The sequence below is a fragment of the Artemia sp. Qi Xiang Cuo genome, chromosome 10, assembly GCF_049724085.1.
Source record: "Artemia sp. Qi Xiang Cuo chromosome 10, ASM4972408v1, whole genome shotgun sequence".
NCBI lineage: Eukaryota > Metazoa > Arthropoda > Branchiopoda > Anostraca > Artemiidae > Artemia > Artemia sp. Qi Xiang Cuo.
The window spans coordinates 60130986-60154809 of record NC_142803.1 but is presented as its reverse complement, the minus strand read 5'-3'; the positions used below and the strand labels follow the sequence as shown (position 1 = coordinate 60154809).

At 36.4% G+C, this 23824-nt stretch overlaps 1 protein-coding gene across 1 annotated transcript; it reads left to right on the top strand.

The window, feature by feature from the left end:
- Positions 1–5783: 5783 nt before the first annotated feature.
- Positions 5784–9407, top strand: LOC148947973 (uncharacterized). The gene is made up of 3 exons (XM_089096055.1): positions 5784–5943; positions 8692–8960; positions 9045–9407. The coding sequence occupies exons 1-3, from the start codon at positions 5784–5786 to the stop codon at positions 9405–9407; spliced, it is 792 nt and encodes a 263-aa protein (XP_088952181.1).
- Positions 9408–23824: the final 14417 nt, after the last annotated feature.

The following is a 23824-nucleotide window of genomic DNA, read 5'->3' as shown; positions in this document are numbered from 1 at the left end:
GCCAAATTACTGGTTTTGGCTTTCCGGGCGAACTGCTTGTCCGGTAAGAAAATGAAGCTGAAAAACGGATTCAGAATGTCTCCTTACCACTATATCGACCCTCTAATCAGCTTCAGGAACAATTTTTACCTTCTTCCATATCGGATTCCGGGCGAACTGCTTGTCCGGTAAGAAAATGAAGCCAAAAACGGATTCAGAATATCTCCTTACTCCTATGTCGACCCTCTAATCAGCTTCAGGAACATCCTCCAAATTTCCGGTTTTGGCTGGATTCTGGGCGAACCAATTGTCTGGCGTGAAAATAAATTTCAGCTTTTTATTCAGCATTTCTACTTACCCCAAAAGTGACTATCTCATTGGCATTTAAAAAATATTTGTTCGTCACTTAACTTGAAACCCCCTCCCTCACACCCAAATATAGAGCTAGGGAGCCCATCTACGAACTTGACCTTTACTTTGACCAAAAGGCACCAAGTTTGAATAAAATATCTCAACCACTTCCAAAGTTATAGTGCTAACAGACGGACAAATTGTTATCCGTCACTTAAGTTTTGGGATCCCAAAAAAACTTCCACGGCTAAAATATAATAATATTCTTTCAAAGCGGATTAATTTAAGGCCACGAAACTTTGTAGTGTGTCCTTTCTTCTTTTTGTGCTAAATTTTATTGGCTTATTTGTGGGCTATATCATCTCTCGTTTGTTTTCATGTTTGTGACATAACTCCTTGATCAGGCTTTTCTGCGATATTTAGTTGATTGATTTTTTTTTTATCTGTCTGATTGGTTTTATCAAAGCATCAGACCCGCCTTTTCTTACTTATGTCAGACTCCGAGATCTCGAACTTCTTAGGCCAGTCTTATCCACCCCAACGGAACTACACTGATTTTTGCATTCTCCTTGTTTGACTCTTTCCGAGCCAGATTAGGCTTCCGCTTTTTCTGATCCTAAAACGTTAGTGATGGATACCTAGCAAGGGATTGAGATATTTTGTTCAAAATTGGTGTGAGAATCCTTTGGGTAAAAGTACAGGTCAAGTTCGTAAATGCCAAAACCGGAAACTTGGTAGAATATTTCTAAAGTCGATTAGAGATTCGATATAGGGATAAGGAGAAATGGTGAATTCATTTTTGAACTTTATTTCTTTGACGGATAAGCAGTTCACCCGGAATCCGGCCAAAACAGGAAATTGGCTATAGGTAAAAGTTTCTTTTGAAGTCGATTAGAGATTCGAGTTCGGAGTAAATATAAATACTGAATCTGTAATAGCTAAACTTTATTTTTTTTTTTACTGGACAAGGAGTTTGTATGGAATCCTGCAATCCAGAAATTTGATAAAAAGCTAAATTTAATTTTTAAGTCGTATAGAGCTTTGATTTGAATTACGATGCAGAAGTAAATTTTCAGGCCGTTATAAGGGATAAATGTTAACATGTTTACGGAGTCTGGCGATGATTGGAAATCTACAAGACCCAATTGTCTGGAAAAAGAAGTCTAATAAATATTCCACTTTTTGGGATCCCATCGAAACCTTTGGTCTGCTTGACTACGAGGAGACAGTTAATCAGAAATACCGGGTTTTCAAGTTTTCCGCCGTAAATACAGCTACTACTGCAACCTTTGCTTTAAACGACCTAGGATCACTAATGTATGAGGCCAGCCCAGCACAAGACTGTATATTTTGAGGTAAACGGTGAATATCCTACGCAACTGGTCCCACATCCGATTTTTCGTGCCTATAAGACTGTTCCTAAATATTCGATGCAAAATCTTAAAATTTTGGGATCCCAAACGTAAGTGACGGGATATCTATGACTTTGTACAATTTGTCCGTCTGTAAGCATGATAACTCTCGAAGGTGTAGGCCGATAGATGTTTTGGTCAAACTTGGTGTGAGGATTCTTTGGGTCAAAGTACAGGTCAGTTTCGTAGATGGGCTATGTAGCTCTATATCTAGGGGTGGGGGTTAGTTAAAGATATTTTAAAAGTAAATAACATAGTCGATTTAGAGGTGTAAGGAGACATGTTGAATCCATATCTGAAACTAGTTTTCTCGCTGGAAAAATAGTTCGCCCGGAATCCAGCCAAAGCCGGAAAAATGATTAACAGTAAAAGTTGTATCTGCAGTTGATTAGAGGTTCGATGTAGGGTTAAGGACAAATACTGAATTCGTTTTCGACCGTTATTTTCTTCCCGGAAAAGTATTTAGCCCGGAATGCGTCCGAAACTGGAAATCTGGAAGAAATAAAAATGTGTCTGCAAGTCGATTACAGATTCGGTATAGGGATAAGGATACATGCTAAATCTATATCTGAAGTTTTTTTTGGGCCGGACAATTAGTTTACTCAGAATCCTGTCAAAACCGGAAATTTGGTAAAACGAAAACAAAATCCGAAGTATAAGGGGTAAGGGGACATACTACATTCGTTTTTAACCGGAAATTTAGCGTACTAGAAATAAAAGTTTGTTATGAAGTCGATTATAAATTCAAAATAGAGTAACATTGCATACTGAATCCATACTTGCTCATCCGTCACTTTATATTTTTGCCGGACAATTAATTTGCCCGGAATCCGGCCAAAATTCGTAAAAATATTTGTCTGATCTTCATTAGAGTTTCGATATAGGGGTAATGAAACACGCTGAATCTGTTTTTGAACTTTATTTTCCTGCCGGACAAGTAGTTCGCACGGAATTGCTAAAATCAGGAATTCATTAAAAGTAAAAGATTTTTCTAAATTCGATTGTCGACTGCAGATGATATTTAGGCATAAAAATAGCTGCTGAATCCATGTCTGAACTTGGTCTTCTCAGCGAAATAGCCATTTGGTCGTAATCCGTCGAAAACCCCACTTTGGTATCATTTTTTTTACATTTTCAAGTTGTTGATTAGGGATAAATGCTAACATGCTTACGGGTCTGGCGAAGACCGGAAATCTACAAACCCGATTGTCTGGACCAAGAAGTCCAATAAATATTCCATTTTTGGGATCCCATCGAAATCTTTGGTTTTGTTTTTTCTTCGACAATACGCCTATTTTATATATATATATATATATATATATATATATATATATATATATATATATATATATATATATATATATATATATATATATATATATATATATATATATATATTTTTAATCCCACCTCCTCTCCTCTCAGTGACAACAAATTTACTTTAAGCAAAAAATCTAATTCTTAACTTTTACGCGTCACCTACACTTTTTTAAATTTAAATTAGCAGCCGAACTGGACACACAATAAGTCACCATACACTACCTAAAACTTTTCCATTATAAAAAACTTGCCTTAACCGTAGAAAAGGGTGTCGTTCCCCCACAGGAAACTCTTCTTACGGTGGCTATCTCTTACCAACTCATGAAACTTTTCCGAATAGTGACCCCTCATGCCCCCCCCCCTCAAAAAAGGAACTAAAACAAACTGTTAAATTTAATAACAAAAACAAAACCTAAAGAAAGATTTCTATCATTATAACTTTCTTTAACACAAGAAGCCATTATAATATATACGCAAAAACAAAAAAAAAAAACATCGAAGAAAGTTATAATGATAACACTTTTTAAATTTACCTTTTCTTCTTTTCACTTTAAAAACAAATTCGGCTGCTATTTAACGACAATGCACCTTAAGACCAAGGCGAAGTACTAAATTTATGTTTGGGGACGTTTCGCCATGGGCGTTTGCCAAGAGGAAACTATGTTATGGGGACATCTCCACGGAAAGTTTCGCGGACAAGCCGAGTTTGTAACTATGTTTCACTAGAGTCGTAGCCAAAAATTTACCTCCCGACTTGAATGAGCTATTCCAGCGTTTTCAGAAATTTCCATTGTGTTTAGAAATTTCATGCCTTCTTTTCCACTCATAGTCAAAGTTTGACCCACAGTCCATGCACGTAACCTTGCCTCTCACTTTCAGTTTATTCATGTTATCGAGTCAGACTTCACTTTAACAACTAGCCTACAATAATGTTGACAGGCTAAATCTGAACGATCTATCCGAGACAGACGCAAATTATATGTGAGTAAGAACAGGTTTTGAAACAAAGCGAGTTGCTGCCAGTCCAGTCCCTTTGGGACAAAAATTATATGCGAGTAAGAACAGGTTTTGAAACAAAGCAAGTTGCTGCCAGTCCAGTCCCTTTGGGAATCATTTTAACAGAGACCTAACGGGGTTATGAAACCTGGTTTAATTTAAACGACCTTGTCTATGAGTGAAAGTTTTTCCAGGAGGAAGAAAAACGACTCGGACTGTCCCTTACTGAGATGAGTGCCCAGGACCTGGTCAAGGCCAAAATAAACGACTGATACAACTTAGCAAGAGGCAGGGAGGGGGGGAGTGTATCACCCCCCTTCGAGCCACCCCTGCCTCCCATGCCCACCCTCCCATTTGCCTTTATGTTTAAAACTAAACGTTGCCTTAAGATTAAATCAAAATGCACTATGTTAATGCTAATTCCCAATAAGGCATCTCAGTAGTATCGCAAGAACGACTGAGAGTATTATGTTCAAACTTTCAGGGCTACTTCTGCTCTTAAAATTTAACCAAATCAAAATAGCGTAAGTGTATCCAAGTTATCAAAGAAAGTAAACAGATTTTTTTTACGAATGGTATCAAGTTTTCCATTTCAGGTCAACTAGAGGAGCTATGAAACTAAATTAAACACTACTATTTGTGTCCAGATTTTTAAAAGGGTGTGTGTTGTTAAAAATTGCTGGAAATTTTTTTTCCAGCATAAAAATACCAGGCCAAACTATAAATTCTTAAAAAAATGAAAAGTTTTAAAGTATGATTTTCTTTTTCCCTTAAAAGGCTATGTCAATATAAAACGAACAGAAATTAATCAAAAAAACTTTTTCCACAAAATAGGTATTTCAAAGGAAAGTAAAGAACTGCATTAAACAGAAAATGAGCAAAAATAAAATCAAATAATCCACCAAGCGTGAAACTACCACAAATCAGCATCGATAAATAAATGAAATCCAAAACGAACAGAAATTACAATAAATAACCGAGTCAAAGTCAAAACGGGCAGAAATTAACATAATTTGGGCTCAAAACCCCTATGCCTTCCCAAGGCCAGAACATAATTTGCACTTTACTAACAAAAATACAAATGAATGTGCATTGTCAGTTTAATATACATATACTGATATTTAGTAATCAAAATGTTAATATAATTTGATTTATTAAAGTTATAAAAGTAAAAAAAAAAATTATTTTTTTAAATATATCTTTATCCCTAGTTTTCTACGCATCCCTAGCAGATTCCCATAGGATTTTAAACACATCCCCATCCCTAGTTTTAAACACATCCCTAGCAGATTCCTATAGGATTTTAAACAAATCCCTGTCCCTAGTTTTAAACGTATCCCCAGCAGATTCCCATTCGCATCCCTATACAACCGGCTAGCTGGTCTGACATCACACGACACACACCCCTGTTTCCTTGACCAAGTGTAATATGGATGACGTAATGTTGTTTCAGTATTAGAAAAGGGTTCACTGTGTCAACATCAAAGGTGTTGTAATGGATGCTTTAAGCAATGCTAGCAATGGCAAAAAGTGCTAGCAATGGCAAAAAGAAACCTAGAGTGCCTAAAGTAACAGTGGGAATTACCAGGAGTTGCCGAATAACCGTAGAATGAGACTAGATGTTTCCGGGCCATGTTGTATCATTAAGCAAATTCAAGACCGAAAAACACAATGTGAATATATTCATAATGGTTAACAGTCGAACATTATGAACATATGTTCATAATGATACAGGCAACAGTCCTCCTCCAAAAGAGAGAAGATATACTTGCCACTTGTCAGCCATCAATGGTATGCAGCGCTTTATCCTCAGAACCAATATTAGAAATAGAGCTTGTGTCTCTAATTTTGGTTTGCTACTCAAGGAATCCTTTCTTGTGTCACAGTTAGCATTTTAGATGTCCAGGAGGATTAACCCCCTGGGCATGATGTTGGCAACCATTATTGCTTCAGTCCGACTAATCATGGTTGTGTATGCCAAAAATAACCATAAGTAGGTTTCTATTTGTGCTTACTACTCTCCGGTGCACAACAAGAAGGTTTCCATCACTATCCCCTAAAAATTTATATTCCCCCACAAAATAAGAGCGAACTTAAAATTTGAAATGATTATTATTTAACTTACCTACGATTGAACACTTAAATAGACAGAAATTGTTTAAAATGAAGAAATGAGCCATTACAAAAAGTGATGGCTAAACCCCTTCAAAGGCTAGTTACATTTGTCCTCAAGTGAAAAACCAAATAGATGTCTTAAATTAGTGCAGCCAACTAAATTTGCTGTAAATTATTTTTGTAATTATTTGAAAACATGGATTTAAGAAGTAGAAAACACAGACACTGATAAGACCCTTTTGAAAATTTTAGTAATAAATAAGTCGTCAATTTTTTTACTTCAGGAATTCCTGTCTTGAAGAAATTTGTGACTCTCATACTAAAGGTTTCCTATGTTCCAATTGTCAATATGATAAATGTGATCAATGGGAAAATACTTACCCTGGCATGATTACAAAAAAAAAATAAACATGATTTCAATTTATTTTTAATTGACTGGTATCGTTGTGGTTATAAATTGTTTTGGGAAGAAGAACCTGGTCAATGCTTCAATTGCTGGAAAAATAAAAGTGTCTGGCCTTTACGTTATTACTGTGAAGATACCCGCTACTATGATTATAAATATACAGACTTTTATTTTTTCCAAACACTTGGAAAACTATAGGTTTTACCGCTCGCCTTCAAGTCAAGGGGACTTGTTGATCATGTGTCAATTTATTGACACAGTATTCCACGTTTAGACTACAAGCGAACAAGCCTATTAGGCTTAGGTTTCACTTGTTCGCCGCCAGTGAATCCAAGCGAATTCAGTCCCAGATTTTGGATACAAGTTCAGTGGACATTGTCAGTCAAGCGTCAACCAAAAATCAATCCAATCTTTTATCCCTTAATTTTATGACTATCTAGCTTAGTTTTGCCCTAGGAATGACAGCTGGACGGATGATAGATAGACTTATCTATCAGCAAATGAAATGATATCATTTTTATACAATCCTAAAAAGGGCTTTATCCCAGATTTGCCTCTTCAATTACTCAGACTATCTGTCTTGGATTTTTCTACAATTAACCATGTCTTGATGCCTACTGCAAAATACTTTATTTCATTTCAATCTTCGAAGAGTCTATGTTCTTCGTTTTAATTAGCTTTTGGAAGTTAAAAACTTTATCATCAAAGTCATAGTTCTCTATGAGAAACTACCACTTTTCATTTGTGATACAAAATCAAAAAGACATTCATTTTTAATTGGTCAATAAGAGAATTCAGAAATAGAAAATGTATAGTTAAAACTGAAGAGAGGGTTCATTGATAAACCAAAATAGGTAAAGGGACTCCCCCTAAAACCTTACCTTACCTCTTTACCTCCCCCAGGTAAGGAGACTGGTGGGCAATAAAAATTATGCATATTTGTGTGGATGAAGATCAAGGGTAAAACTTATTTGGTTGTTTGTATTTTTACTATATTTTTAAATTCACGGTGTTGCCTAAGGAGTTTGTATTTAAATCAGTAGTATCACCTACCACAAAAATACCGGCTTTTGGGTATTTACAGAGGAAAATTTTTTATCTTTATTTACGGATTGATATAAATAATAAAAGAAATTACTTAATAACGTATGGAGGCCAAACTTTATGAAACTTAGCGTAAAAAGTCCGTTATCAGGTCAAAGGCACCTCTTTACCTATTTTCGTTCCCAGTTTTTGATAAATTGAATGTGTTGTCTCTACAACGGGAAATGGGAAAGATCGGTATAGTAAAAATGGGAAAGTTTTTCTTATGTCATAAACAATTCAAAGATATTTTAAATAAAACAAAACAGTAATTTTATGTGATTTGTTATAGATAGCGCAATTGAATAGAAAAAAAAACAAGATATGCATATTCTGTTTATCTGAAAAAATTACTACCCAGTATTAGATGTTTTAACTCGCCATAATTTAATATACAATTGATAATTGATTATTGAATGTGTGACGATTGTGGTAGATTTATTTGATTATTGACAGTTTTGATGGCCCATGTATAAAAAAACAGGTATTTTAGTAAAGATTAATTTGGAATCAATTTAAAATACTTAAGCGCTTTAGATATCTTTATTGCAAAATTAATTGGAATTGGGATAAATCAGTAAGCGCTTTGTTATAAACAAAGAAAAATATATTTTCATTTGCAATTTTATTTTGTCAACTTTATATATCAGTCTCATTCCGGTAAAATTCCGTTAGTCTTAGTCTTAGATGGTGTGAAAACAAGGGTTAAACGACCATAGGTTTTAACGTGTTGAATATATTTTACAACTGATACCTCTTGTAAAAAAAACTATTAAAAAGAAAATCTCAAATTATTTGCTGTAAATTCATTCCTTAAGTATAATTTTCAGTGCAATATAAAAGCTATCATATCACTATATTTTTGCAAAAAAAATCTAGAAAAATAAATTTTGAATTTGACCGTTTTTTTTCCTAGACAATGATTGGACATCAATGCTTAAGAATGATCTTACCAAACAAGAAAATGAAATAGGAAGGCTGCTTGGTTTCGTTTGTCAACTCTGTGTCTAAAACAAGAATCAAATTTAGGTTACAAACATGGAGCGCAAAGTGAAATCCAACCGAAACAGGACATTGATCGCTTTTCTGAAAACGATGTCCATGAAAACCCGAAACCCTTTGAGTGCCAAGTATGTGAAAAAAGCTTCAGTTATAGTTCAAATTTATCTAAGCATCGCAGAACTCATACGGGAGAGAAACCTTTCATATGTCAAATGTGTGAAAAAGGATTTACTTCTAGATGGAATTTGTCTCAGCACCAACGAAAACATACTGGAGAGAAACCTTTTGAATGTAAGGTATGTGAAAAAAAAATTATTTCTAGTGGGAATCTATCTTAGCACCAAAGAACGCATACTGGAGAGAAGCCTTTTGAATGTCAGTTATGTAAAAAGAAAATTGCCCGACATTCTTATTTATCTCATCATAAAAAAACTCAAGCTGGGGAAAAACTTTTCATTTGTCAAGTATGTGAAAAAAGATTCACTTATAGTTCTGATTTATCTAAACACCAAAGAATCCATACGGGAGAGAAGCCTTTTGTGTTTCAAGTATGTGAAAAAAGCTTCACTTCCAGTAGCAATTTATCTCAGCACCAAAGAACACATTCTGGGGAAAAATTATTTGAGTGTGATGTATGTACACAAAAGTTCCGCCAAAGCCGGCATTTATCTAAACACCGTCGAATTCATACAAGAGAGAAACCTTTTGAGTGTCAAGTATGTGAAGATAAAATTCACCACTAGTTTGAATTTATCTCAGCACCAAAGAACGCATGCATCGGAAAAGCCTTTCAAGAGTAAAGTATGTTAAAAAAAAAGGTTCACACAACGTTTTGATTTAACGAGACATAACAAAATAAAGCATCCTGTAATTTTAAAACGTTATGCAAACCAGAGGTTATTTCAAATAAAAATTGCCCCAAAGAAAAGCTAAAATCTCTGAATTTGAGCCTGGAAGTTGGCCTAGAGCAGGACAGGAACAAAAAAAACTCTAACTTTTACCCAGAAACTTTTCTTGTCGACTAATTGTGTTAATCATTAAAATATTACTGTCGAATGTTATTCAATATCGTACTATTTATCCTTTGTGAATTTGCTGAATATTCCTGATTTTGATTTAATTTTCTACTTTTTTTTGTGTTGTTTTTATTGTATCGGTTGAATGTTGGTAGTATTTTTACAAATTGTAATAATAATATTTTTCATTTTTTTAATTTGTACCTTGGACAGTGTATCAACAGACAAATATTCATTTGATGAATTGAAATTTAATTTTTGGCAATTAATATTAGCAGTGTATAATCTTTAGTTAACATTATTTCTAATCTTCATACAAAATTGGTTAAAATTTTGCCTGACAGGGGAAACTTGAAGATAAGAATCAGGCCCCCTCGCTCCACCGTGACACTCACTCCTAAATTAGCTCATGTACCATGACCATAAGAATTTATTAACTTATGTTGCGAGTTAAATAAAAGACACTCTTGGGTATGAGGTTAGCGAATTTTCATATTTGCCATATCTGTAAAATAGCCCAAGGTAAGCTATTTGGTTGAAATTTTCAGAAAAGTTCACGGAGGCCAAATTAACCTCCAGTTACAATCTCTTTAGGGGGGGGGCTAAGAAATCCATGAATAAACTACTAGGTAAGCTGAAGTTTACGGTGGAATTTTAAACCATTGTTGGAAGGAGAGAGAAATCAAATTAAACTTGAATTAGAGGTAAGGCAAATGGTTTAGATATTTATTCTGCAATTTATGTAGTATCTGTTGTCCTATATTCCTTGTTGAGCTAGGACGTACTTCTGGGGGAATACCAAATTATGCGGAAAATACATTTTGTTTGCCCTAGTTAATAGAATCGTCTACGTGTACTGTCACAGGTAGAGTTGGATAGATTGTGTTTTCATCATGTATTCATGTCATCGAAATTGAATATCTGAAACAGTTTTGAATGACTGACTGTGGTGTTTTGGTGGCGGGGGGAGGCTTAGAAGGACTCCATATTTTGTACTTAGGAAGTGGGATTCTTGTGTCTAATAATATTCAACTTTGTTCAACCCCAGCTACTTTACTTCAGTTGTTCACCATAGTTCCTTACTTGCACTTCTAGAGGGCTAAAAATTATTTAGTCTTTCCTATCCACCTTGAAAATGGTAACTCCTCACACTGCTCCAAACCCATCCTTGAGGCAGTCTGGCCAGATTGGCTTATTTTACGCCAAACTGGCTTATTTTGTTGGCGACTGGCGTGAAAATTTTTGGAACTGGCTTGTGGCTTAAAACTTGGCTATTTTTATTTCGAACTGGCTTATTTCTTGGCGTGATTTACTTTTTCGGGAAGAATTTAAATTTTTTGGCAATTCATCTGATTTTCGAACGAACGAACGAACGAATGCTCACGAAAGGTCAAAATCACATTTTAACTCTATGGTCAAAATACGAATCTAATCGCGGCACTGCAGTGAAGTTTTCAAATCCTAAGAGACATGTTGCTTCGCAACAACAGCATAAAAAGCATTAGCCATGAAGTCATGGTGCTGAACTACAGCTGAAGGTACAGTAAATTAGCTGTTACTTATTAGTATAGAATAACGCCAGGAATCAAACTCATAACAGGCATGTCTGTAACCTCTACAGATCCTGTTTAACTGTTTAGTTCATGTGAGTCGTCCAGGAGTCGTCATGTACACTCTAGCTATTTTCTGTGGTTTGTATCTCTGTACAAACAGATTGGGTAGACAGCCTAGCCGACTGGGTACACACCACACTGCATGGGGTACTGCCCCCGAGATATAGGGTACCCCCAGGCTCGTTTTCACTTTTTGTCCAGACCTATTTTGAGAAAATACTTTTATTTATATTTGAGGTTTTCTTTGCATCCCTTCAGTTTAAATATGCTCAAAGGAAGAATCAAATTGGTCATTGGTTTTCTCAGAATAGATGCAAAAGTGAAAATCGTTCTTGGGTCTATGGTGATATTAATTGTTTTAGGTAATACCACCTATAGAATATTGTACTTCACCACTGAAGTAGTACACCACAGGATTAGTACCTAAGAATTTGAGTAATACACCCCAAAAATATTACTACATTAAAAATGTCATAGGTCCTACTACTCTATATATGGAGTAGGTCCTGCTATGCTATATATGGAGTAGTACACTTGGTTAGATGTAGGTATCAAATTATGAGGTACAGATCCTGTGGTATACTACTACAGTGGTGAAGGAGTACATTATAGGTTGAGGGTTGAACAGGAACCTCTAACGGGTATAGGGGGGGGCCACCCAAGGCATGGAGGTGTGTACCTCAATGCATTGGCTACCAGAAAATTGGGTACATGCCACAGAAAAATAGCTGGTGTACATGACTGGTTTGCACCCCCATTTTTAGCAGTGATGAGCATCAGCTTGTGACAAGCAAACCTGAAGCAATCAATCTTGTTTCAAACTCACTTTTATTCATTTTTCACAATGTGTTAGCCTATAGTTAAATACTAGAGAAATTAGTTATATATAATATAGGCTAATAGCTAATATGTAATAAAGTACCATATAATACTAATGTAAATATCAGAAAGAGATATATAAGTACAGGAGCAGGATAAGTAGAAGAGTTACCCTTGCTTTGATGTCTGATTTCTTTGTTACTGTTGCTGTAGCCTGGGCCTATAGGGTAAGACTCCTAGTGATTAGCCAGTGCCTAATCTGAGCTGTATCTCTGATTAGAAAGCAGTATGTCCTTTACCTGTCAGCTGAGACTTTAATCTTGACCACTACTAATCTTCAGAATTATCAATCTTGGCCAATGGTCTACAAATCTTGACCACAACATTGATAATTAAACATGAGACATTACCTTTAACAGACAGCAACTATGGCAGTTATACTATAGTTTTGTTATTTAGAAAAAAAACCTTTCAGATTTTGAAATAAATAAGGTTCATTGTTATATTAAATTTAATCAATCAACTGTAGACAATCAAGGCAAGTGTCCTAAAAATCAGATCATTGGCCCCTCTTCTTTCTGGGCTGGGTTGACAATATATCCAAATCTTTAATTTGTTCTTCTTTTCTCATGATAAGTTCATACACTTCTTCTTGGGAGAATTCAATTTTTACTGAATGAGATAATCCCTTACTACATAGTTTCTGTTGTAAACACTGCTTGTTAATATTCAAAATGTGGATGAATATGGAAAGATGTAAATCAGCTATTAGTTAATAATGTGAGGTAACATCATAGTAGGGTTTATCTAATTCAATATAGTCAGCATATTTTGACCTACTATATATGGTGTTGTTGGTTTAGATCCATTGACAGTTTTCTTTCCAGTATTTTGCAATTCAACAGTATATGCTCAGGGGTTTCTTCTGTGTTTTTACAGTACCTGCAAAATGGGCTATTGGCAACTTCTCCATTTGGCTGCTTTATTTTGTATGAAGGAGAGTGGTGGCTGAAGTTAGCTGTATATGAACACAGGCAGTTGGACAAGGCTGATTGTATACTGGTTGGAAAGGGGGATAAATTTGGTGGCTTTAATTCAAGCAATGTTTTTAGTCATAATCTAGTTGTATCCCTTATAGTTAGAGATTTCACTGGTTCCATTTGGCCTTTTGCTTCTTGCTTTGCTATCTTGTCTGCTTTTTCATTTCCGTCTTTACCTAGATGAATAGGTATATATTGAAATTTAGTAACAAAGCCTAATCTTCCAAGGCTGCTTAGGTTTTCTTTGGTTTGATGTAGGCCTATGCCCAGTGTTTCAAAGTTAGTGTTTCATAGGATATAGAGAGCAGATTTAGAGTCAGAGAATATTACTATATGTTAATTGTTCTGTTTCAGGTTAATTAGGGTCTCTAAGCACAAATAGATTGCAGCTACTTCAGCTGTTAGTGTGCTGGTCCCCGCCTTGTGTTTTTTCACAATGCATAGGCTGAGCTCTTTTAAAAAGCATCCACTTCCACATCCTTCTTCACTTAAAGATCGATCAACATATACTTGGGCATATCCATTAAATTCCCTTTTTAAGAGCTGTTTGAAATCATGGATTGCAGTTTGGGATTCAATTTGTTCCTATATTGAGGGGAGGAATTCTAGTTTAACCCTGGGGTGATTGATCCCCAATTAAATTCGAATTCAACTCCTCCATACTCTGCTCCAGACTGCTCATGCTGGGTGGGCTTCTAATAAAAATTAACCAGGAAAGTATTAATTTTTAAAAGATATAATCAGTCGGAATAACATAACTACAAGTGTAACTTGACCCCACAAAACCCCTGGAGAAAGGTATTTAAGTTATGAAATTTGTCCATTGTTTATATAAAGTATTTGCTATTGAGAAAGATATATGAATTTTTTCCATGGGGGGGGGAGGTTTTGGACATTAAGCCTAATGGAATGAATACTCATATAAACTTCAGAGAGGGCTCATTTGATTGGAAATTGAAAGTTCTAGTTCACTTTTTAAGCATCACAAGATATTGGAGGGTAGCCAGCTCCCCCCCCAAACCTCTTTTTCCTGATGCATCCAATAAAATTTTTAAATATATCCAATAAAAATGTTCGAAGATCATATAACAAAAATTCTGGTGCCAACACAACCACCCAGGGCCCAGGGCAGGCATTGTAAGTTGCGTCCTGGGGGCATATATGAGTCTTATGTAAGGGATGCTCATATTCACTTCAAAAAGTGCTCATTTAATTGGAAATTGAAAGTTCTAGTTCAGTTATAAGAGTCAAAAGGGATTGGAGGGCACCTAGCCCTCCCTCCCCTCCATTCCCTTTTTTCCTCAAACCGATCCAATAAGAACTTTGAGATAGCTTTTTTTTAAATAGTTAAAAGATCATATAACAAAAACTCCAGGGTCAACACATCCCCCCAGGGCCCAGGGGCCGGTGTTGTAAGTTACGCCCTGGGGAATATATGGCTCTTATTGAAGGGATGCTTGTAAAAACTTCAGAGATGGCTCTTTTGAATGGAAATTGAAAGTTCTAGTTCAGTTTTTTAGAGTAAAAAGAGATTGGAGGGCAACTAGCCCCCCCCATGCTCTTTTTCCCCAAATACATCCAATAAAAATTTTGAGAGAGCCATTAAGTTAAAAATTGCTCAAAAGTCAGATAGCAAAAATTCAGGTGTCCTCACTACCCCCCAGGGCCTGGGGCAGGCATTGTAAGTTGTGCTGCATTGGGTCACAGAGTATCATTATAGTAATCGGAGGTCCGACTCAGTGAAATTATGGGATATTTGCAGAAATTGCAGCGCACACACGGACAGTGCTCAAACTAACCCAGGAGAAATCGAGCCGGTGGGCGTCCTCGTCAATAATTTTCCCTGAACTGTTGGACAGGAAAGTAAGCATGGTCGAGCATTTTCTGAACATAGCGCGCGGGAATTTCTGTAAAGTCTCTAGAGTTCCACATGGGGTAGCGGTTTATCGCAATTCTACTAAATGCAGCCTCAAAATAATCTCTACACTGGAACTGAACTTCCGCAAACCAGGGAACAAATTGAAAGGTGGATAATGCCAGTAGGATCAAAGGACCTGAAAAGTGGTGAGTATTTCTGTAAAACGGCCGTCAAAACTTGGACACCATTAAAAGTAAAGTAAGATTTTGGGCAAAAAATTGTCTGGCTTATTTTTGGCTTGTTTTTCAAAGGCTGCAGCTTACTTTTTTGTTCACAATCTGGCCACACTGCCTTGAGGAATCTTTGCCTTACAAAATCTCACATAATATAGAATGAAACCAAAAATGTAATCATACTACTTGAAATGCTAGAAAAAATCAAACACGTGTTTTAAAGGATATTATCAAATGAGAAAGGTTTGTGAAATTAGCTTCAAAAATGATGATTAAAAATAAAATGATAAAAAAAAAATAAAAATAAAAGATGATTAAAAATAAGCTAAATCATTAGCTTATGTACGTTCATGATAGTTACTCAAAATATTTATATTATATATGTGATGTTGGGGCATAGAGTAGTAATTGAATATTTTTTTTTAAATATTTTTAGTATATTTTTAGATTATGCATTTATTTTTTTATTTTATCTTTTGTCATTTAATTGGTTTGGTGTTAGATTACTTCTATTTTCAGCGCTCAGGACGCCTAGTTTTATACAGGTAAAATATACGTCGTGTTTGTAATCTTTTTTTTACTGACCATAGACCCGTTGTTTTTAAAAACGTTTACTCGTTTTAGGCTTTAATTTTGAGATTGTTTGATCTACCATCACCCTGTCATGATAAGCTGTCATCGTGTCGGGTGACGGCCTTTTGTTTCTGTATAATATAAATGATTTTCGAAGATGATTATTTTTTAATTTTTCAGTTTCCTAAAGCAAAATATCAGATCAGATTTCTGAAAATAGCGACCAATGTTTAATTCTAATTTAATTAATAACAATAGTTAGTGCCTTTTGTTCTATTTAACATAAAATAGAATTCAAAGGCCATCGCACCGTTAGTTTATTAATTAAAAAAATCTTTTTCCACAGAGGAAGTATTTTCGGTGCCAAGTAGAAAGCTACATTACACTAAAGATGAAAAGAAAAAAATAACTAAAGCGTAAAAATACCATAAATCAATAAATAAATGAAGCCAAAACGAGTAAAAATTAAAATAAATATCCACAGCAAATCAAAACAACTACAAGGAAGAGTAGGACTTCACCCTCTGTGCCTTCTAAACACCAGATCTGTGCCTTCAGTCATGATTCATTGCTCAACTGGTTAAGATCGTATTGCTTACTATCGCCTTCTCTATAAATCACGTAATGAAATGAATGAAGATGGATTATTCCTAAATTATCTGTACGCTGTGCTACAACGAAAACTTTATATAAGCTGATAAAGGACAATCCGAAAATACAAGCCTTTTCGTAAACAAAACTCAACAATAGAAATCATTAGCTATTATTCCTTCAAAGTGATTTAAAGCTGAAACTATTCGAGATATGAGATCAAAGCAATAGTACTGTGGAAAAAAAGGACTGATTAAGGATTGGTGGTTTCTTCTTTTGCCAATAAGTCAATTTTAGCTATTACTAAGTTAAGATGGGCAAGAAAAAAATAAAAGGAGTCGTCCAGATATTGCTTCTAGCGAGGATGTGGCTACAAGCACCCTAAATACGTCAGGAAATCCGGATATTCGGAAGCCAGTGACAACTCAATTTTCGTTAATGACATGATCTGAGAACTTTGCGAAGATGATGAATATTATGCGTGAAACTCGTAGCTCAGTCCGATCAATTGAACAGCAATTTATTGTAGTAGAAAATAGAATAAAAGCAATTGAGTCAGGGCAAATAGCCTTAAGGTCTGAATTCTCCCGGTTAAAGTCTTGTACAAATGCTGTAAAAATGGCATTTCTTTGTTGAAAAATGATAATTTTAACCTGCAGTCGGAAGTATTTTAAAGAAAAGACCCTGTGTATGTCTGATGGGCTTATGGCTGCAAAATATCAGCCTAACTAAAACAATGTGGTTGTATGAAATGCAATCTGTGAGGATGAAGATGAAGCTAAACGTATGTTTACCGAGATATGTACGGATGTACTAAATTTACCAGTGATACCTCATTTTTCAGTTGTTACAATAGAAAAGGATAAGAAATATTTTAAGGTTAATGTAAAAAACCGTGGAAACAAGATTGAAATACTTAAAAATGGGAAGAAGCTTAAAGGAAGAAAGATAGCAAATCAGAGAAACATTTATGTGAGTGATGATGCCCCATTTTCTGTAAGAAAGGCAAGAAAAAACCACACGGAAAAAAATTTGTGTCAAAGCGATGGGTATCATTTCATGTGTATCAAACACAGTTCCACCATATCTTCAGTTTGAACGTCCGGGTGCTATGAAAGTGAAGCTTACGTGTGACGAATGGATTGATGAACTAGCACATAAGCCTCCTCCTTCTACAGCTTTCAGAGGTGCTGAGAAATGAGTGTTTTATTGAATGTGTTTAGTATACATATTGATTAACTATTTTTTCATTTTGGCTTGGTTTCATCAAATAGATATGGAAAAGTTGATAGTGATAAATTTTAAATGTTTGGGTTAATGATGATTTTTATTTGTGAGTAAATAATTTAAAATTTTTGTTAATGTGAAAACATTTTGAGTGGGTGGTAGCGGGCTGATGTCTTTTTGAATCGTTTTGCTTTGTGTCATGAAGCTTTCAATAATATACTTTTTAAATTGTATGTCCGCTTTGACGGAATATACGTTGTTATTTTTTTTGCATTTATCTAGGTCTAGATATATGCTTAGTTGATAATGATTTTTTTCACCACCGTCACCCTATACCTTCACATGCATTAACTTTTATTAATAATGTTTAGAGATATCGTTTTACCTCGGGGGAACAGCAATGTCTTGCAACTTGAAAGTCGAAGGGTTGATTTTTCCTGCCAGTTTAATGAAATGATAAATATAAATTTAGATATTAATGCTACTGAGATTTTCACAAATGAACCATCAAATATCTTTAAGGAAGAAACAATACCCTTGTATTGTTATAGGGGCCGTTTTGGCCTAAACATATTTCATTTGAACTGTCAGGGATCGAATTTTGGGCATAGTTTTTTTTTCAGAATTAATTAATACTAATGTCTTTCAGGTGATCGCTTTAACTGAAACGTGGTTAAAAGATAATAACTTGCAATTACTAGATATCCCTGGTTACAATTAATATGTAAGGAATCGAGAGTATTACCAACACGGAGGCCTAGCAGCTTATATTCATGCTGATTATAAGGTTTCAATAAGAAAAGATATTACAATATATAGATAGAAACTTTCGCGGTGTTTTGTTCTACGTGTCACTAGAGAGAATTTGAACTTGTGTATTGTTTTAGTATATTGACCTCCACAGAGCCTGCTCCAACACTTTATGGACCTATTTGAAGAACAATTAATAAAACTCCCGATTAACTCTATGCCATGTTTTATTATGGGGGAATTTAATATTGACCTTATAGATCAGTCATCTGCTAGCACTGAATTTATTAATAGAAGTATATCTAATGGGTTTCATCCTTGTATTAATATCCCTACAAGAATTACAGGAACATCAGCTAAGCTTCCGGATAATATCCTTTCTAATGTGCCCTTGAGTCTTCCCAGGGTCCTTATCAACGATGTATCCGACCACTTTGGAGTTTCAGCTAGCTTTTGAACTGCAACGAAGGTGGTTAAAGGCAAAACATCAAGTTTTCCAGTGATCAGTCAAACTGCGATGGTAAAACTTAAAAATGATACAGAAAAGGTAGATTGGTATGAGGTTCTAGGCGACGTTCAGGACGCAATTTCGAAGTTTGTTTTATTTTATGAAAAGTTGCAGAGTTTGATAAGTCAAATAGTCACATTGGAAACGTTTAATAGAAAACACTCAAGTAAAAAACCTTGGATTAGTCCAGTGATTTTGAAGCAAAGAAATGTAACTGATAAATTGTTTAGAGCTCATATAATTAGCCCGACACAAGAAAATAAGCAATTATATAAAATTTATCGAAATAGGTTGAATACAATTTTAAAAAATGAAGAAAGAAATGTTTTGAGAAAAGTTCAAGGGTCTAAGAAAACCTGGGGACTAATAAGAGAAGTGATTGGATTAAAAATAAATAGTGTACCTGATGAATCAATTAGTACAATGGGAGAGACTTTAAAGTTGGAAAATGACATATGTAATAAATTTCAGTTGTTTTTCGAATATTGGTCTGAATCTAGCTATGTCAGTTGTACCTGATAATGGTAATCCGACGTTCGAGTCCTTACTTAGGGACCCGATTGATGTGTCTCTTCACCTTAGACTTCTAACACTTGATGAAATTAAAACAAATTATTTATGGATTGCGTAGTAATTCATATGGCAGCGATCATATTACTTTAAAAATACTTAAATGTATTTTTCCTGTTATATCTGAAGTCTTAAGTGGATTAATTAATGAGTGTTATCGTCAAGGAAAATTCCCAGATTATTTTAAAGTTGCCCGTGTAACCCCAATTTATAAGGGGGGTATTCAAAATGACCCGCGAAACTAGACCGATATCTGCAAAAATACTTTACTGAAAAAATACAAATGAATGTGCATTGTCACTTTAATATACATATACTGATGTTTAGTAATCAAAATGTTAATATTATTTGATTTATTAAAGTTATGAAAGTAAAAACATTTATATTTTTTTCAGTAAAGTGCAAATTTTGTTGTGGCCTTGGGAAGGCATAGGGGTTTTGCGCCCAACTTATGTTAATTTCTGTTCGTTTTGAGTTTGACTCGGTTATTTATTGTAATTTCTGTTCGTTTTGGGTTTCATATATTTATCGACGCTGATTTGTGGTAGTTAGTACAGGGGTGCAGTGATGATTCTGTGGCTCCAGCTAATCTTCTCAGCTGTATGGACGACGGAAAGCATACCGAATGACTGGCGTGCTGGCATCATATTGCCGCTCTGGAAACGTAAGAGCAGCCGTCAAATCTGCTCCAACTATCGTGGGATCACGCTTCTCTCCGTTCATGGTAAAATCTTCGCCATGTCACTCCTGGACAGGTGTTCCACCTTTTTGCGTAGAAAGAGAAGAGTCCAGCAAGCCGGATTCATGCCCGGCAGGTCGACGACAGAGCATATGTTTACTATGCGCCAGTTGATCGAGAAGACGCAGGAGCTCCACCAAAAAGCGTACATCGCATTCGTGGACTTTAAGGCTGCCTTTGTTTCTGTTGATCGTTGTTCACTTTGGTTGATACTAAGAACTAAGGGTCTACCCAAGAAATATTGCTCACTCTTTGAAAAGCTGTATGAGGATACGGAAAGCTGCGTGCAAGTCAATGGAAGACGCAGTCCCACATTCCCGGTAAAGACTGGCGTCCGGCAAGGTTGCGCCACCGCTCCCGAGCTTTTCAACTGCGTCATAGACAATGTTATGGCCAGCACGATGAATCACCTTCAATTCGGTCTTCAGTTCGGAGACCGGGTACTCTCTGATGCTGACTTCGCCGACGACATAGCGCTAGTTGCGAGCACCGTCGATAAGATGACTAAAGCTCTCCAGGTGCTCTCAGAAGAAGCCTCGAAAGTTGGACTGAAGATCAACTGGCAGAAAACCAAAGTTATGCTCCTTGAGACCCCCACGTCCCGTTCTACTGTAAAGGAAGTCAACATCGGAAGCAACCGAGTAGATGTAGTTGAAGACTTCACTTACCTGGGATCTATTCTGTCTAATGATGGCTTGGTCACAAAAGACCTTACATCTTAAAATGCCAAAGCTTCAGCACTTGTTGGGAGGCTTAGCAGCATCTTGTGAAGGCCAAACATAAGCCGCTTTACCAAAATGCGCATCTACAATGCGTCAGTCAGCACCGTCCTGCTGTATGGAGCGGAGACATGGCCAGCTGCCAAAACTATCCTAAGCGCCGTCGATGTCGCTCAGATGAAACACCTCCGAAGTATCGAAAGACTTCACTGGACTGACTTCGTTAGCAACCAGACTCTCCAGTAACGCACCGCTCAAACTCCTTTCTCAAGGCAGCTCGCCCAGCGTACTGTTTGGTGGTACGGCCACCTCATTTGCATGCCACGTGACGCCCCAGCACGGGTCGCATTTGACTTCAACTCCACCCTACCCGGCTGGAAACGACCCAGAGGACGCCCACCCACTAGGTGGAAAGACGAAGCCGATGAATTCCTCACCCAAGCCCACATCCCGGTGGAAGAAGCTGCGATCCTGGCAAGCGATAGGTCAACCTGGAGGCGCCTAGTCTCATCGTTCTCTACGCCGAACTCTTGGCAGGAGCCTTAAGTCAAGTAAGTCAAGTCATTTGTGGTAGTTTCACGCTTGGTAGATTATTTTATTTTTGCTCATTTTTGGTTTAATGGAGTTCTTTACTTTTCTTTGAAAGACTTTTCTTGTGAAAAAAGTGTTTTTAATTAATTTCTGTTCGTTTTATATTGACATCGTCTTTTCAGGGAAAAAGAAAATAATACGTTAAATATTTTCGTTTTTTTAAGACTTTATAGTTTGGCCTGCTATTTATACGCTGGAGAAAAATTTTCAGCAATTTTTAACAACATACACCTTTTTATAAATCTGGACACAAATAGTACTGTTTAATTTAGTTTCATTCCTTCTCTAGTTGACCTGAAATGGAAAACTTGATACCATTCGCAAAAAATCTGTTTACTTTCTTTGATAGCTTAGATACACTTACGCTATTTTGATTTTGTTAAATTTTAAGAGCAGAGGTAGCCCCGAAAGTTTGAACATAATACCCTCAGTCGTTCTTGGGATACTGCTGAGATGCCTTATTGGGAATTAGCATTATCACAGTGCATTTTGATTTAATCTTAAGGCAACAATTAGTTTTTAAACCTAATGGGCGAATGGGAGGGGGGTGTGGGAAGGTGGGATTGGAAGGGGGATTAGTTGCCTTCCAATCACTTTCGACTATTAAAAAGGGAATCAGCCCTTTCAATTTTCAATCGAATGAGCCCTTTTCGAGGTTCCCACGACAGCTCCTTCGATACGAAGTGCACTTGTCTAAACAACAACAACAACAACAAAATATCACTAATCACTTTTGACTATCAAAAAGGGTACTAACCCTTTGAATTTCAAATCGAACGAGCCATTTTTCAAGTTACTACGACAAAGATTTCAATAAAAACCTTATATGCCCCCAGGGGATTGCTTATAACTCTGGCCCTGAGGGTTTTGGGGGAGCTTCCTCATCAAAACATATTTCTATCTGGAAATCAACTACGCTGAACAAAATGGCTATCACAAACTTTTATTGGATGTGTTTGGGGGAACGATGGGCGTGGGAAGGGGGTTTGGCCATTTTCGCTCCAATCATTTTTGACTATCAAAAAGGGCACTAGCCCTTTGAATTTCCAATCGAATGAGCTTTTTTTGAAGTTTCTACGACAACACCTTCTTTAAAAACCTTATATGCCCCCAGGACATAACGTAAAACCCTTGCCCTAAGGGCTGTGGGGGAGTATCCTCCTCAAAAACATATTTTCTATCTGGAAATCAACTACGCTGAACAAAATGGCTATCTCAAAATTTTTATTGGATGTGTTTGGGGGAATGATGGGCGGGGGGGGGGGGGCTAGTTGCCCTCCAATCACTTTTGACTATTAAAAAGGGCACTAGCCCCTTGAATTTCCAATCGAATGAGCCTTTTTGATAAGTTTCTATGACAATGCCTTCTATAAAAACCTTATATGCCCCCAGGGCAGAGCTTATAATCCTTGCAATGAGGGTTGTAAGGGAGTTTCCTCCTCAAAAATATATTTCTATCTGGAAATCTACTACGCTGAACAAAATGGCTATCGCAAAATTTCGATTGGATGTTTTTGGGGGAATGATGGGCGTGGGGGTGGGCGGCTAGTTGACCTCCAATCACTTTCGACTATTAAAAAGGGCACTAGCTCTTTGAATTTCCAATCGACTGAGCATTTTTTGAAGTTTCTACGACAACGCCTTCTATAAAAACCTCATATGTCCCCAGGGCATAACTTAAAACCCTTGCCCTGAAGGCTATGGGGGATTGTCCTCCTCAAAAAGATATTTTCTATCAGGAAATTAACTACGCTGAACAAAATGGCTATCTCAAAATTTTGATTGGATATGTTTGGGGAAAGGATGGGCGTGGGGGGGGGGCTAGTTTCCCTCCAATCACTTTAGACTATCAAAATGGGCACTATCCCTTGAATTTCCAATCGAATGAGCCTTTTTTGAAGTTTCTACGACAACGCCTTCTATAAAAACCTTATATGCTCCCAGGACATAACTTAAAACCCTTGCCCTGAGGGTTTTGGGGGAGTGTCCTTCTCAAAACATATTTTCTATCTGGAAATCAACTACGCTGAACTAAATGGCTATCTCAAGATTTTGATTGGATGTGTTTGGGGGAAAGATGGGCGTAGGGGGGCCTAGTTGCCCTCCAATCACTTTCGACTATTAAAAAGGGTACTAGCCCTTTGAATTTCCAATCGAATGAGCCTGTTTTGAAGTTTTTACGACAACGCCTTCTATAAAAACCTTATATGCCCCCAGGGCATAACTTAAAACCCTTGCCCTGAGGGTTTTGGGGGAGTGTCCTCCTCAAAAACATATTTTTTTTCTGGAAATCAACTACGATGAATAAAATGG

What these genes read in the sequence shown, in the direction of transcription:
- LOC148947973 (XM_089096055.1), top strand. Translation starts at nt 5,784, where the DNA reads ATGATACAGGCAACAGTCCTCCTCCAAAAGAGAGAAGATATACTTGCC. An exon ending in GAATCCTTTCTTGTGTCACA is followed by an intron (nt 5,944 to 8,691) that starts GTTAGCATTTTA and finishes AATCAAATTTAG; the next exon opens with GTTACAAACATGGAGCGCAA. An exon ending in AGAAACCTTTTGAATGTAAG is followed by an intron (nt 8,961 to 9,044) that starts GTATGTGAAAAA and finishes TTTGAATGTCAG; the next exon opens with TTATGTAAAAAGAAAATTGC.